The sequence below is a fragment of the Pieris napi genome, chromosome 15, assembly GCF_905475465.1.
Source record: "Pieris napi chromosome 15, ilPieNapi1.2, whole genome shotgun sequence".
Taxonomy (NCBI): Eukaryota; Metazoa; Arthropoda; class Insecta; order Lepidoptera; family Pieridae; genus Pieris; species Pieris napi.
Window position 1 is genome coordinate 2,964,535 of NC_062248.1, and position 16,204 is coordinate 2,980,738.

At 33.8% G+C, this 16,204-nt stretch overlaps 1 protein-coding gene across 1 annotated transcript in view; it reads right to left on the reverse strand.

Moving 5' to 3' along the window:
* The window catches only part of LOC125056512, a 252,735-nt gene that overhangs the window by 146,456 nt on the left and 90,075 nt on the right, over positions 1-16,204 (reverse strand). The window contains exon 3 of the mRNA XM_047659646.1: positions 6,855-7,063. Coding sequence (XP_047515602.1) covers positions 6,855-7,063 — 209 coding nt within the window. The remainder of the gene's footprint in view (positions 1-6,854; positions 7,064-16,204) is intronic.

The window sequence follows — 16,204 nt, forward strand, 5'->3', positions numbered from 1 at the left end:
AAACGTACCGTTTCTATCTATAACTGCAACCGTTGTAGCTTGTATGTAGGGTTTCTGAAACTGTGGTTGTTCATAATGTTTGATGTTTGATCTTATAATTATAGCTGCTCCTGCATGTGCAGTTCCGTCGGGATGGTTTGTAGCATAAATATTAAAATTACGTAATGTGACTCTGTTATTTTCTGTAAGGTGAGATTCAGACACTAATAATATGTCTATGTTGTGTGTGTGTAGTAGTACTTCTACTTCTTCTAGATTAGGCAATAGCCCATCTGGGTTCCAGGTAGCTATCTTTAGGGAAGTCATTTGGACATTTTCGTGACTAATGTTGAAATTAAATTGATTAAAGTGCTCATTTGTTGTAAGATATGATCAAACTTTTCAGCTTGTTTGACTAACATTTTTTCAATTGTAGGTTTTGGTGTATTATAAGTATTCTGGTTAGATCCTATCACATCGGCGTAGCTTGATCGATAATTTCCATGGTTAGGTATTTCTTTGTTCCTAGATAAGTGTTGTGGTTGTGATAGTGACTGGGAGTTTTTGTCACCAATAGGTTTATTATTTTCTAACTGTGGTAGTGTGTTCATCTCAGGTGCCATCTGTTTAGAGCTGCGTTGTCGTTCCGGATTATTATTATTTATCCTTGATGCGCGGGTATACTGCCTTTTAGATTTTCTCGATAGGATTTCTACATATACTTCACAGCCTTTAAAGTTAGCTGGATGGGCACCGAGGCACAAGGCGCATTTTGCTGGAGTACTTCGATCAGGCTTTGGACAGTCTGCTGTTCTATGTGCTTGCGCACATTTCACGCAGCGATAGGGCCTCATACAGTAATTTTTAGAGTGACCATATTGCTGACATCTTTGGCATTGGACTATGGAGTTCCTTTTACGTGGTTCCTCTATAACGACCGATTGGTGGTTTATGTACTTTATACCTTTTATCTCTTTGTTGCTCGGACTTTGTTCTAGGGTTGCAAAAAATGTAGATGTAGGTTTCTTTTCAGGTCCATACTTTGCATTTATTATTTCTCCTATCACTACGTTTCCCGTGTCTTCCAGTGCTTCTTTTATTTTAAGGATAGGAGTTGAATAATGTAGGTTTTTGATAACCACTCTATACGGTTTTTTGTCTTTCCTGTTAAATGTATGTCCGATCAGTCTTTTTTCACGGATAAGGTCTATTATGTTTTTGTAAACCACCACGTTGGCGCAATTTATGCGCAGCTGGTTTTGGTTTATTATTTTGTAGACGAAGTCGGTTTTGTTTACGGCACACTCCAGGAGTTCGGTAAGTTTGGCTAGGTCTTCAATACCATATAGGATTATAGGCGGAGGTTTAGATATCTTTTTAGTTTGTTCTATATCATTATTTGCTTCCTGATCTACTGGAAGGGCGCTGAATTGATTGGAAACTGGTATCCTATCTGGAGATGGTGAGGAAACTTTTTTCCTTTTGGCGTTCCTTAGTGTCGGTGCTCTCTGCCAGTTAGGATGATTCTGTTTGTCTATGTAAATGTCTTTAGAATTTGTCTGCACTCTATTCAATAGAGCTGTCGGGCTTTGGATGTTAACATCTGCTACTGAACTTAGAGATGAGCTTCTTGTTCGAGCCAGAAATAGGCTAGGATGAAAGGCTTGCTGAACTAGCTTTTTATCCTTCACATTAGGACCAGTAGCATTAACTGGTAAGGGGGCCTGGGTTCCCACCCTCTTACAGGTTTCTTCTGCGAGTGTATCTTTGTTTAGCAAAACTTTGTCCCCCCCAGAATACGTGGGACAGCCTGAGCAAGGCTCAGAAAGGGGTTTCTCCGGCTACACCGGTACCCTCCTGGGGTATACTGTTTTTAGGTTTTGCTTCCATTTTTTGTTTTGTGATTTTCTGTCAGGGTTGTCTTCCCTTAGTCAGTTGGTTCGGTTAAGGCGCCGAAGACTCGCCTTCGTTCTTCATACTCTGCTACTGCGATCTCGAGGTATTTGCGAATGGAGCTCGTAGCAGATCACAGCATTGCCCGGAGGAGACGGCCCACAAGGTAGAACTAGTGTGGGCCCATCTATGTACCACTGCGATAGTACAGAGATGGCGTGGACGTGTATGAAGAACTTTCGGTGCGCGCCTGATAGCCTAGCTCCATTGCCTAGGCGTGCGCTTCGGTATGCTTAGCTTTTTATAGGAGCATATTCCCTGACATAGATTATGCCCCACTAAGACCAACACCCCCCTTACGAGTACATTTTTGAGTAATGAATATTAATTCAATTAGTGTACGATACACAAACTAAAGTTGGACAAACATATCTTTTAAGAATGTTACTGAATGGCAAAAGTAATTAAAAATTATTTTAAAAGTACACCATTAGTCAGTCTATGATAAATTTAATCTTTTGCGTGTTTATCAGTTTCAATGTTTCTTATTAACAGACTTCTCAGAAATTTACAGTTTATCACAAAACAGAGCAGTTTCGTAGTGATTTCGTGAATACCATAATGTTTCTTTATGACAGCTGGTCAATTTTTTCATACGATTTTGTATAGTTATAATCGATAAATGAATACTTGTATTTAGCTTTGTTTTCTATACAAAAATCTATTTAGTTTTTCAAACAATTTTCGGATCATACAGTCTTAAAATAAATAACCTGTAAAGGTCAGCAAATAGTAAAATACAAAGCCAATCCCTAACATACATTAGAATCTCGATCTACTTAAACCAAAGAGCCTAAAGAAACACTTTTGTATGAACGTATCAAGGAAATTGCCCGAATCCCATTCCATTTTCAAAATGATCAAATATTTTTACATTCTCTTTGAAATACTTAAAAGGCTCTCATAAAGGAATATATTATCTGTATGTAAAGGGTTTTTCAACAAGAACTTTGTTTTCTAAAACAAAATAAAACAAAGAATTTAGAGGAAAATGAATAAAATTTTTATTGTATTACAAAGAGAAAAGTTTGGCAATTATGAATGAAAAATGATATCTGGCAAATGTCCACCACGACCACGCTGACAGATGTTGATTCTTTCATCAAAATTTTTAATCACTTTTGGCAAAATGGAGGGTCTATTTCGTTAATGACATCACGGATTTTGAGTTTTAAGGCTGCAATCGATTCGATTGGCTCCGTATAGACTCTGTCTTTAACATAGCCCCACAAAAAATAATCCAGTGGTGTTAAATCACACGATCTGGCTGGCCACTTACCAGCTGAATTTCGCGAAATTATGCGCTCGGGAAATTTGGTTTGCAATAAATTGATCGTTTCATTGGCTGTGTGACATGTGGCACCGTCCTGTTGAAACCACATTTCAGTGATATCCATGTCATCAATAATAGGCCAAAATTTAGTGGTTAACATCTCGCGATACCGTGATCCATTGACTGTTACCGCATTTCCAGCCTCATCTTCGAAAAAAAACGGCCCAATCACGCCTCCAGACCACATAGTGCACCACACAGTAACACGTTGAGTATGCAAAGCCTTCTCAATAATTGCTTTAGGATTTTCAGAAGCCCAAATGCGACAATTTTGCTTGTTGACGTACCCTGACAAATGAAAATGGGCTTCGTCTGAAAAAATGATTTTTTCAGAAAAACCAGCGGGTTGTTCCTGAATGAACTGAGCGAATCTGCGGCGATTTGAATGGTCGATCAGCTTTAATTCCTGCACCAGTTGAATCTTGTAAGGCTTCAAAGCCAAATCCTTTCGCAAAATTCGCCATGTTGTGCTTTTGGATACCCCAATTGTTGAGAACGTCGTGAAATTGACAAATTTTGATCTTCTTCAACACTGTGGCTCACGGCGGCGATGTTTTCTGTTGAACGACCCGGTCGAACACGTGTTGGTGTTGGCACATTTTGTACCGAGCCTGTCGACTCAAATTTCGCGACCAAATTCTTAACAGCGGTCTCAGAAGGACGATTATGCTGGCCGAAAATATCACGAATTTTACGAAATGTAACTTTAACAGAACCACCATTTTTATAGTGGATTTGAATTATTTTAATGCGATTTTCGAGCGAAATTGAATTCATTGTAATAATTGCCAAAGCACCTGCTACGAATACCGCCAAAAACTAAATGTCAAAACTATCACGTTCTCGGTGTTGCCACAATTGAAAAACAAACTTCTTGTTGAAATACCCTTTATATGCTTAATGAAATAGATTCTACTCAGTTTAATCCACTTATGTAAATTTGAATTTAGAATACGATAAATCCTTTATCGAGTAGAGTTGAAGAATAGGTTTTAACTATCAAAGTAATTTCGTAGTTTGATTTTGTTTAATTTTGGGGGAAAAAAAATCAATATTTTACATTATAAAAGTAATATCACCGGCCTTTATTTTTCTATAATCTTACTTTACTGAATTTACCTAGGCCAATCTGCGAAGGTTGTAATAAAATCGTTTGATGTTTGTTAATATTGCAGTAAAGCCTATGATAACCTATAATAATAATAATAATAATAATAATAATAGCTTTTATTGCTGTAAAATACTAATCCTAGTACATAAAAATGTGAAGTACTATAAACACTAATAATTAATCGGCAAGCCGGTTTAATTTCTATTTTACAGCTTATTCTTAGACATAGGCCTCCATTCTTCTCTGTGTCTAGCTTAACGTAGCCACATAGGGCCAGCAACTCTACTTATATCATCTTCCCATCTTTTTATTTGTCTAAGGAAGCCATTCCGTCGCTTTCTTTGTTGTCTACTCTCATAATGTGTCCTGTACTACTAGAAGTAACAGCATTTCTTAACATTGTCATGTCTCTTTATCTTTATTTCTTATCTTCAATTTCAGACCTAAAACACTACACCATTTTGACATACTCTTAGTCGGTTTTCTTGTTTATCAGTACACGAATCATATTAATAAATTATTTTGTATGTTAGAAGCGGTACGCTTGCGCCAATTCAGTCGATTAAAACGATTTCCATACCAAATATTTATTAATATATATTTACAGTTTCAAATTTTATACTTTGGTTTAGGCTTACTCAGGTAAAAAATAAAAATTAATAAAAGTTTTAATTACTTAAAAAAACATCGATTTAAAAAGTAAGCAAAAGATAAAAAACAAGCAAAAGATCAATACAACAAACTTAGGAAAGAATCCAAACATGCAAAGAGCGCGGTCACAGATTAGTAATGTGCCATAGACTATAATCACTATGAACTCTTTGGTTATACCAATATTATGATATTCACCACATGCATAGTTTTTATTTCAATATTCTATATTTAAAATATTATAGACTCGTTTAACGTTCGTATTTCAAATAACTAATTGATAAAATAATGACCATCTCTCCAATATTGTTCAAAGTATAAGATTTACGTAGTCATAAATACATAGTACGTTAGTAATTTGCTTCATGTAAATTCAATGAGACCCACTCTAAGGGAGCACTTTGACACCTGTATCACTGAATTACCTAACACACTTAAGTTATTTGATAGAATTTGCATGTTTAATATTTAATTACTATGATTCTATCTAATGCGAAACTGATTTAAGTATTGGCGGTAAATTTTGAGTATTTTGATCAAATATTAAGAACAGTGTTTTTTTTATGTAGAATGTTATGAACATAAGACAAAATTGTTAGTATAAAATGTTTTTTTATTAAATACCACTCTTTTCTTAACGTAGTGTACGAAAATAGATCGTTTCAATAGAATTGTTTATTTCAAAAGACAGTCAAACTTAATCAAGTTTTAAAAGTTGCAAACTATTTATCTAAATTGATATATTGGACCGAGTTCAAGATGAAATTGAACTTGATTAAAGCATGTTCTAGGGCTCCTTTTCAAATTGAATTGATCCCACCTTGAGGATGATACGTACACCATACGAAAGTAACAGCAACTAGACATTATCGCACGTTTCAATACCATTACTCTCCCAAAAGTCTGCGTGGTCTCACTTCATTTGTATTAAGACTAAATCTCAAAAAAGGACCGATTTATATACAGCCAATTAGTTTAATACCATTTTAATATTTAACTAGATCAACAAGTGACGATTCAGATGTGAAGTGTTCTGAACTAATTGGAGTGCTCAGTCCTTTCAGTTAATTAACTTATAAGGTGCTTTTATTTGAACTTTGATTGGCTCTAATTGGCTTTCATTAAAAATTTGAGGAGATGGCAAGGACCATTGGTGTATCGCCAGGGTTCTATGCGCAAAGAGAATTCGAAGAATCGTCGTGGGATTTGATGTACAGTGCTAAATTACCCTTTTTTTTCTTATATTCACAACACTGTTACGTTCGACAGTAATCATATTGATACTTAATAAGGAAAAATTATTTAATGAATGAAAGGGCACGTAGGGAATTTCACATAAGAGTGCCACGTCGATACTTCGTACTCTTCTTACATATTATAATATTTATTATTTATTGCAACCGCGAATTAATTAAATTTTTGCTTATTGCGTTGCGTTACATAGCCGACTTTTTCGATTTCGATTGCTTTCCAGCGTCTGCGAGACACTACAGATCAAATTGACAGAACGGCAACGCACTCGCAAGCTCTCTGGCATTGTGAGTGTCCATGGGCGGCGGATCACGTAACATCAGGTGAGCCTTCTGCCCGTTTTGCCTCATAATCAGCAAGAAAACCTCTGTAGGGGACTATCTGTTTCAACCATTTTCTATCCAGCACCCCTACAGTGTACAGTTCTGAAAACGATTTCTTTGATCGGCCGTTTTGGTTGGTAAACGGCCACGGCAGAGGGTTCAAATTTATATTGTGAAACAGCATATCGTCGAATTTAATTAAAAAGCTTCAGATATTAAGAACTAAAGAAGAGAAGAAAACAATTAAACTTACATCAACATCAATTCCGGGTTGCGCGAAGATTCTCGTGAACGGATATTCTTTGGGCAGATAGCTAAAGAACTCCTGGCGGCCTCTGTACCACTTGACACTGTAGAGAGTTTCATTGCCCTCTAAAGTCCATTTGCAACCCAGCAGCACTGTGTCACCAAGCTTCACAGCTGATGGGGCTATAAGTTGCACATCTCGTAATGCTATCGTTTCTGAAACAAGGTAAAAACAATTGAAAAATTGTATGTGTATATTAGAACTTCAATAAAGCATTGTTTAATTTAACGTAACAGACAGATAGAAATTATAATTTTAAAATTAAAATTTCGTAAGGAGAATTTTTGAAATATTAGTATTTTATATTTTATGCAAAATAATTTATTAAAATCTCAAATGACGAATATTAAATTAAAAACCCACGTGATTTAATTAATTTTAATGAAAATTCAATTAATTAAATTCCTAACATATCTTCCTTTTTCCCTCACTCTAAGGAGTACTAAACTTTAGATTAGTATAAATATGAACAAGAGTTACAAAATAGTTTTCCAAAAAAGTTTCACTTCTGACATGTGTGTGATTACAGTTAAATAGGTATTGGGAGACTGGTTTCCAAACTAGGTAAGAACTAGTTACCAAACTAGACTTCCATTCCACAGCAAAGTTATATTGAGTGGTAACAAAAATTACATACATACAGGCAAACAAATTTAACGTTTTAAATAAGGAAAGAAAAACAAAACAAAACAGTCAACTAGTTAGAAGTTAGTATAAATAAAGTTGTTTAATCGAATATTTATTGTAAGAACGATATTCAAGTAATAAAGATATTATTTAAAATTCGAATTCAAAATCACAATAAATATAGTCATTTATATAAACACTTTACGACAATTAACATTACAAAACCCGCATAACACAATCAAATAAAGAAGAAATAAGTGACACGAGCATTCCCGCAATCCCTTATTTAGCGAATGGCAACAAAATTCCGCAAGCTAGCAATCAATTTCCCCGTGTTGGCCACATTACACAAGCATTTGTCCGAACGCCGTATTTTTCTTTTACCGCCATCACGACGTATATTAGCACGAGGCCGACCAACTGTCAGCGGGCGAAGTTTATGTTTCCTAAATTAATCGAGGATTCTCGTCTTTAATGTCTATAAACGTCTTTTAATAATGTTATTGTTGAAATATGTAGAATCAAACGTTCGATGTTCAAAGCTTAATAATAATCAACTCATATTCGAGGTAAATTCTGAAAATTAGGTGCATAGTGTGTATTTTATTCTGTCAAAATTAAGTATTAGTTTCGGTTACTTTAACTTATAGCATCTATTTAGCAACAAGTGCAAGTTGGCCCAGTGGCTTTAGCCTGCGACCTCATCCCTGAAGTCATACGATCAAATCACGGCCGTCACCAATGGAATTTTTTAAATGTAAGGAAACGAAATGAATGATATCGGAATATCTCAGAACCTGACATGTGTCATAATATGAAAATTATCGATGAAACCGGTGCAATTTGAGACTTTTTTTATTTATGTATTTTTCATTTTGAATACATGGATGATAGGTTCCTAGTTAAAAATACTATATAAATATATTTTTTTGTTGAAACGAAAAATCGCAATCATCGGTTCACTTATATGGAAACTTTATAAAAATATATAGCCTACCATAGCATCATAGATGTATAAACAGGATGATTTGACTCCAAAAAAAACAATTGCATAAAGTACACAATTAACATACACAAGAATTAGTTGAAATATTCTGACGATAAAAAAGTGTATCTCTTGCAGCAATATAAATCAATGATTTTAAACATAAATTTGTTTAAATTACATTAAATTTTATTTTACTTTAAATATTCGCAACTTCAATATTTATTACGCCAAACATTGGAATGATCATTTTATAAATATAAACTCAAAAGACTTTTAAAAAAGCTATGATAAATAGTAAGCGAAAACTTAACGAGAAAACCGTATCTTTCTCAAGTTAAAAGAACTTTAGAACGAAAATGTGTTTTTAATTACTTAAAAGTTTAAGCTATTTAAACTACATTTAACACGGGCCAATTATAATATATGTCTAGAGTCACAATCCCTAAGGTTTTGTGTTTGAATGCCAGCTATGGAATAAGAATTAAAATAGCAGCTGCATCCATTTTTCCGTCACCAATAACAATTGCAAATAAGAAATATATTAAATTCCATATTTAATTTAATTTTTGTATTTGTATTATTTATTTTCTCTTTTATAATAGTCATGTTTTTCTATAAATTTTGTGCGCACTTGGCATTGATGCATGTATACGTATATGTTTCGTTAGTATGGCTTTTAAAAAAAATGAATAATATATTTTTTTATGTGGCAGGAGGCAAACGGGCAGGGAGCTCATCTGATCTTAAGTGATACCGCCGCCCATACCACACTCACATTAAGGACTTGTCTGATGCTTGCAAGAATTACGTCACGCAGTGTAAAGTACTTCAATCGCAAATAACGCGTAGTTCAATCCCCGCCCCGAATCGTAACGTTTTCCAAAAGGACCCCCCAAAATTCGTTACGTAATACTTGAACGCTATGATGAATGATGAAATCTTTTAAAAATTATAATTATTACGACTGTAATACTATTCCGCTAACAAACGCGCGACAACACGTACGCTCAGACGAACAATTAGGTTACATCAAGACACGCTAGTGCTAATGCAATTAGGATCCGATTTATTCGTAATTGCACTTTCCTGCCCAGGTGTTTATGATTATATTGCTCTGTACTATTTCTCTGGATAATAGCGCTGTTAGCAACCGAATAGGGACGTCTTAACTGTTATTACTGGCCTTTACCCGCACCGAAGCTTCCTTTGTGGTTTTCAGTCGCAATTTAGAACATAATTAAAAATGTATTTTTTAAATTTACGTTTATAATTGTCTCTCTTTGGTTAGTTTATTGGCTGTATAATATTTTAAAGTATTGACACGTTCGGTCATTATATATAAAAGTAAAATAATAATTTTAGAGATTATTATTATTTATTAAATTATACCTATAACTTTTTTAAATAAACCCATTTTTACCCATATAAACGTGTATTTATTTATATATGTTAACGTAAAATTGTAAACACCGTTAGATTGTAATCTATCTCGCGAGATTATAAACTGTCGAAAGATTGTGAACCTCAGCTTACTGCTTACAATTTAACGTATTATTATTCGGTAGATTGTACTACACTAACTTAGTTATCATTCAAACTTCTTTGGTCAATTACAGATTAATAATTTTACTTTCCAACAATTTCATATAACTACCGAATAATAATAGGTTAAATTGTAAGCAGTTCGTTGAGGTTCACAATCTTTCGACAGTTTATAATCTCGCGAGATAGATTACAATCTAACGGTGTTTACAATTTTACGGTGACATATACATATAACTTAAAGCACCCAGCTTTTCATCAACCGGGATCAGTGAGAAATCATACTTTGTTAAATAATTTGTAATTGAGTTTGAAATGAATATTAACGCCATATTGTCGTGAAGATTCACCCATTCACATGCACATACATTCACGCATACCTACCTATAAGGTCTATAAGGTCTATAAGGTAAGGACCTATAAGGTCGTTAATTTTATTTAACTAGATGTAACACTAAGACTGCTTTTATTTTACCACGGAATAATTGTAATCTAGTTACACAGGGGCTTCCAAGTATTAGATCAATTGTGTCACCACCATATTTCTGTCATGAATTAATAGGTTGGTAGTTGCAAATCAGTATGTCAACATAATTACTGAAAATCTAAACATCGTGTGATATAAATTATGGTTTAAATTTGCGTTTATACTAAGAAGTTTTGTATACATTCATAGTGTGGATGTTTTTATGTAATAGGAGGCAAACGGAACGGAGGCTCCCTCACATTGCCAGAAGGCTCGCAAGTGCGTTGCCGGCCTTTCAAGGTTGGTACGCTCTTTTCTTAAAGGACCCTAAGTCGAATTGGTTCGGAAATACTTCAGTGGGCAGCTGGTTCCACATTGCGGTGGTACGCGGCAAAAATTGCCTTAAAAAACGCTCAGTTGTCCAACAACATTACTTAGTCTGTATTTCTCAGTTCTTGTACTCTATTTTTTTTACTTACCACTATAGACTAATAAGCACTAATACTAATTCACTAATTAATTTCACAACACAGTAAAAAAAATACCATCATTATGGACCGAAATGGTCGATTTCCAAAAAGCTGGCTTTCACACTCCGTGTATAAATTATAATAAACTACTAATACAAGACATAAATTATAGTTTAATACATTTCATTCTCTTAAATAATACAAGACAATTCAACTTAATAAGACATATTGTTATTTAATACTTTGTAGTGAAAGTTGGAGTTTTTTAACAATAATTTTGTATAAAAAAATTCGTTCAAACGAATATCAAATTATTCATTATAATGAAGCGGAAGTATTATTAAATACTTAAATTTAGAATTTGTATAGAACAATAATAAAGCCGATTAAACTAATTAAAACATTTAAGCACAATAATGATATTAGTACAATATTTGAATCATTAACTTTGTTTTTGGTTAATTAACATCTAATTGTGTATAAATAGGTTAAATATTCATACCTAATTAATGATAATATGAACAGTTTCCTCGTGAATTTTTATACGTTTATTTATTACTAGCTGGTGCCCGCGACTTCGTCTGCGCAGGATTAGTATTTCGAGTAGTTTATATTAGCTTGGCGTAGAAAAAAACTACTAAGATATTGACTATCTAAGATAAATATTTCGATAATACATTACATATTTACATGTGTGTATTTCTAGCACGCCACTAACTAGCAGCGCACGCCAAAATAGCTCGCAGATGGTAGATTTTTTCCCATTTACTTGATATTTTCGACAATTTACACAATATCTTTATAAATTGTTGCCTATGTGTTATTCTGATGTATAATCTATATTATTGCAAAGTTTTATTACATCAGTAGTTTTTACGTGAAAGAACAAACATTTATCCATACTTACAAACTTTCGCGTTTATAATATTAGTAGGATAAAACAAGAGAATATCGTTGAGTGATACTTCCGCCAAGGAATTCTTACACTCCAAAAAGCTCGCAAGTGCGTGCTGGGCGCTGGCAGTTTAATTAACATTCCCTTTGCTCGAATACTCTTGAAACATTTAAAAGAAACAGTTGTTCCGATAAGCTCAATTCTCACCGATGATGACAATCGGAACAGAATTTAAAATTCCACTCGATGCCCGTCATTCCACAAGTGAATATTTTTTAAGCAGTTTTTACCACGACCAAAAACAAAAAAAAAACATGGCGATTAAAAAGAGTGGCGGAGAGTTTATTGCCAGTTCGTCTCTTCCGTTCTACGTCCTTGATTTGAGAACTGGCACTAAATGTAAAATTAGAAGCATTAATATGTATTTCTTTACTGACAAGTCATAAGTGTACAATGTGTTACCCATATGATTAAATGATTTTTGAATTTGAATTTGACCAGGCCTTTATGTGAATCCAACTGCCAGAGCTATTCTTACAAAAAATATTTTGTCTTTTACATATATATGTTAACGTAAAATTGTAAATACCGTTAGATTGTAATCTATCTCGCGAGATTATAAACTGTCGAAAGATTGTGAACCTCAGCGTACTGCTTACAATTTAACGTATTATTATTCGGTAGATTGTAGTACACTAACTTAGTTATCATTCAAACTTCTTTGGTCAATTACAGATTAATTTTACTTCCCAACAATTTCATATAACTACCGAATAATAATACGTTAATTTGAAGCAGTTCGTTGAGGTTCACAATCTTTCGACAGTTTATAATCTCGCGAGATAGATTACAATCTAACGGTTTTTACAATTTTACGGTGACATATACGTGGGATGAACACTCATTTGACCTCATATTTACAACTATTATAGGTTTATATCAGCATATTTAAAAGCTTGTGTGACTGTTTAAAACGCGCTGTGCTCGTGGTAAAACCACTTAATGCTACAAATTTATAATAAATCCCTCGATATTATAATTATCATTGAATGATTTGAATTGGATTTAAATTGCAAATGTTTAAATTAATGATTTTGAATTGAACTTCACGTGTTTTATAAACATGTAAATGTAGATGTAACTCATAATTTATAATACGTTTATATATACATGTACATAATAAATTGTATATATTACATGTGTCTTTACTAAGACATCATGGAACATTACGATTTAACCTAACGTAAGACTAATAAGTAATTTAGGTCTAACCTAGTAACGTAATTCTTTAGAGTAGGCGTGGGAAGATCTGATCAAAGAGATGGTCATTTGATTTCAAGAAACCATAACAATTTGTTATAATTGTATAACATGTATTGACATGTTATCAGGAATTATATCATTGTAATCTTGTATTTTCTTTTGAATATGATATTCGTATAATAATTTAACTAGATCACAATCCACTAATCCTATGAAAATATTGGCAGGAGTCCCGTCTAAAACCAGTTTTTTTTATAGAATGGGGGGCAAACGGGTAGAAGGGTCACCTAATGTTAAGTGATACCGCCGCCCATGGACACTCAATGCCAGATAGATCGCAAGTGGTACGGTATTTCCTTGAAGGACTCTAATTCGAATTGGTTCGGAAATACTTCAGTGGGTAGCTGGTTCCACAAAGTGGTAATTCCCCGAAATGCGATCCTCAGAAAGTACTATTAATAAGTTATATTTCCTACAGTCCTACCAACTAGCATGGTTTGTATATATATATATATATATATATATATATATATATATATATATATAGGCTGAAAGTAAAGACTATGCTACTATTGACTTATGTTGGACACCTAGAAAATACCCATTGTAATGTACAAAAGTTTATTGTTAAAATTGTTATTTTTTCGTCATCGCATATGATCGTTTTTAAACGCATTATAGCATAGACTATTAAAGCAACTGACAAGAAGTCAGTCCTATAGTTACCCAACCCAAAGTTAAAATAAAGGGATAAAACTTACAAAATAACTCAACCAAAAAACACTTCGCAGCTAACTCCAAACAAGTTATAAGAGCTGTCAAAACAGCAACTATTCTTATTTCGTTATGCACTCGCAAAAAATACGCCCAACAATTCCGAGTTTATAACACGATCGAACAAGAATATTTTTTATCTGTGCAACGAAAAAAAGTAAAAAATCTGGCGCCATGACCGTGCATTTTCCCGCCAGCAACATCGATCAAAGCAATTGACAGCGTGCATCCGATCCGCAGCGTTATATTTCGTGGCCGTCCGGAGGGATATTAATATTAAAAAACGTAACATGACGTCGTTTAATGGGCCTTTGAAGGAACTATATGAGTACGGCTTAACATCCAACTATCGACCCGTTGATATTGCTAATACTCGACTATACAGAGTATAGTACAAATTTTAATATTCAGCGTATTCGCTTTCAGCCACTGCCTAACTTTTGGCGTGTATCAAAACAAGTGTAGAACACGCCCTAAGACGGATAAGAAGGATAGACCGACACTGGTATCGATCCTTATTTATATCCTCAAAAGTAAAATAAATAAATAATAAAAAAGCCTTTTTATTTCTTACAAAAGAACAAAGTAAACTGAATCCTATTTAGTATTGTCTTTTATTGACATAACTTTTAGACAAAGAAAAACACTTTTTTCGGACAATCCAAAAATAGAGGACACCGTGAGCCATTTCTACCAAAACCCTCCATCTTTTAGTCGATACCAACTCCGGGGAAACAAATACAGATAATACAACTTTTTCTACAGCTGTGATACTTTTTGACATTCAACACCTTTTGGCTTCAGTCACCGTGACCACGCACGCTGTAAAACACGCGAGACGTCGGTTAAAATTAAAAAAAAAAAAAAAAATATGTAAAATAATTGTAAATTTATAATAAAACATAACTTCAAATACGTTAAAAAAGTGTTTTTCTCTGAATCCTATTTTAGTTTTTTTCTTTTAAGAAAATAAATTACACAATTTTTTATCGGTAGTAAGTTATATCTATTTCCTAATTAATTTGCAAGAACCCTTTCGCAGATGAAGGCCTCCTTTAAGATCTCCAGGTATCTCGGTCTTGGGTGAGTTTCATCCAGCTCAAGCCAGCCGTTTTAATAACGTGATCCGACCATTTCGTGGTATTCCTATGTTTTGTTTTCCAATAAAACCCTACTGGTGCCCCCTTATGGTTGATCGATCGCCAGACAGTCTTGCTACATGCTCTACCCATCTCTATTTAAGCTTTAGAGCATAGTCTAGGGCATCAGTAGCTTTAGTTTTTAGTAGCTTTTCTTTATATCTTCTTTGTATATTTCCAAGTATGGCAAGCATATGTTAGACATGACAAAAGACAGCTTGACTTTTCAAAATTTCCTTTCAGACTCCAGAACTTGTTCCAAGTAATTTAAATTTAGAGATCAAGATTAAATTTCAGAATTTCTCTATCGACGGATATAATCTTGTCCATAAAAGTATATATTGTAAGTAATCCTTTTTACAGCTAACGAATAATAATGGCATTAAAGCTTTAGACTACAAAGTCTTGAGCAATAGCTAGAAATAAATAAAAAATATCTGGATCGGTAATAAGGCTCTTTCACTAAAGCACTCTCTCTTCATGAATAATTAAACATTAAAAAGGGGAGTGTAAGGCTTAGATTAACAGTTTGAAATATTAAATATATAATCCAAATATGATTGCGTCTGTTAGAAAGAGATGTACATACATTTTTATCCCTGTTAGTACACGCTTGTAACCGACACTGTTGAACAGATTCTTCCTCGAGTATCGTATGGAATTTTGCTGACCCTTAAACATTATTGAAGATAATTTATGTTTCTGAGAGGTAACTGCATGGAAAGTCTCACAGAAAGAGCCTACTTTAAGACAACTTAAATTTTATATTATTTATATAGGTAACACAATGGACACTTTTGAACGTCAAAAAAGAAATATACATTAAAAGCTTCTAATTTTACATTTACTGCCAGTTCTCAAATCAAGGGCGTAGAACTTAAAAGAAGAACTGGCAATAAACTCTCCGCCACTCACACACAAGTTTTTTGTTTTACACAATGTTTGTAAGGAGCTATAAATTAATTTATCTCTGATTCGTACGAGTGTCTTTCTCTTAAATCTAATTACAAAAAAAACCTAATGGATCGAAAGCTCCATTACTCCAAAGCCAAATAAATTTCTGTAATCCCAAAATGTGTAATGAAATCTGTAGGTATCAAGCAATGCGTCCATTAGCGAAATGGACCGCGCA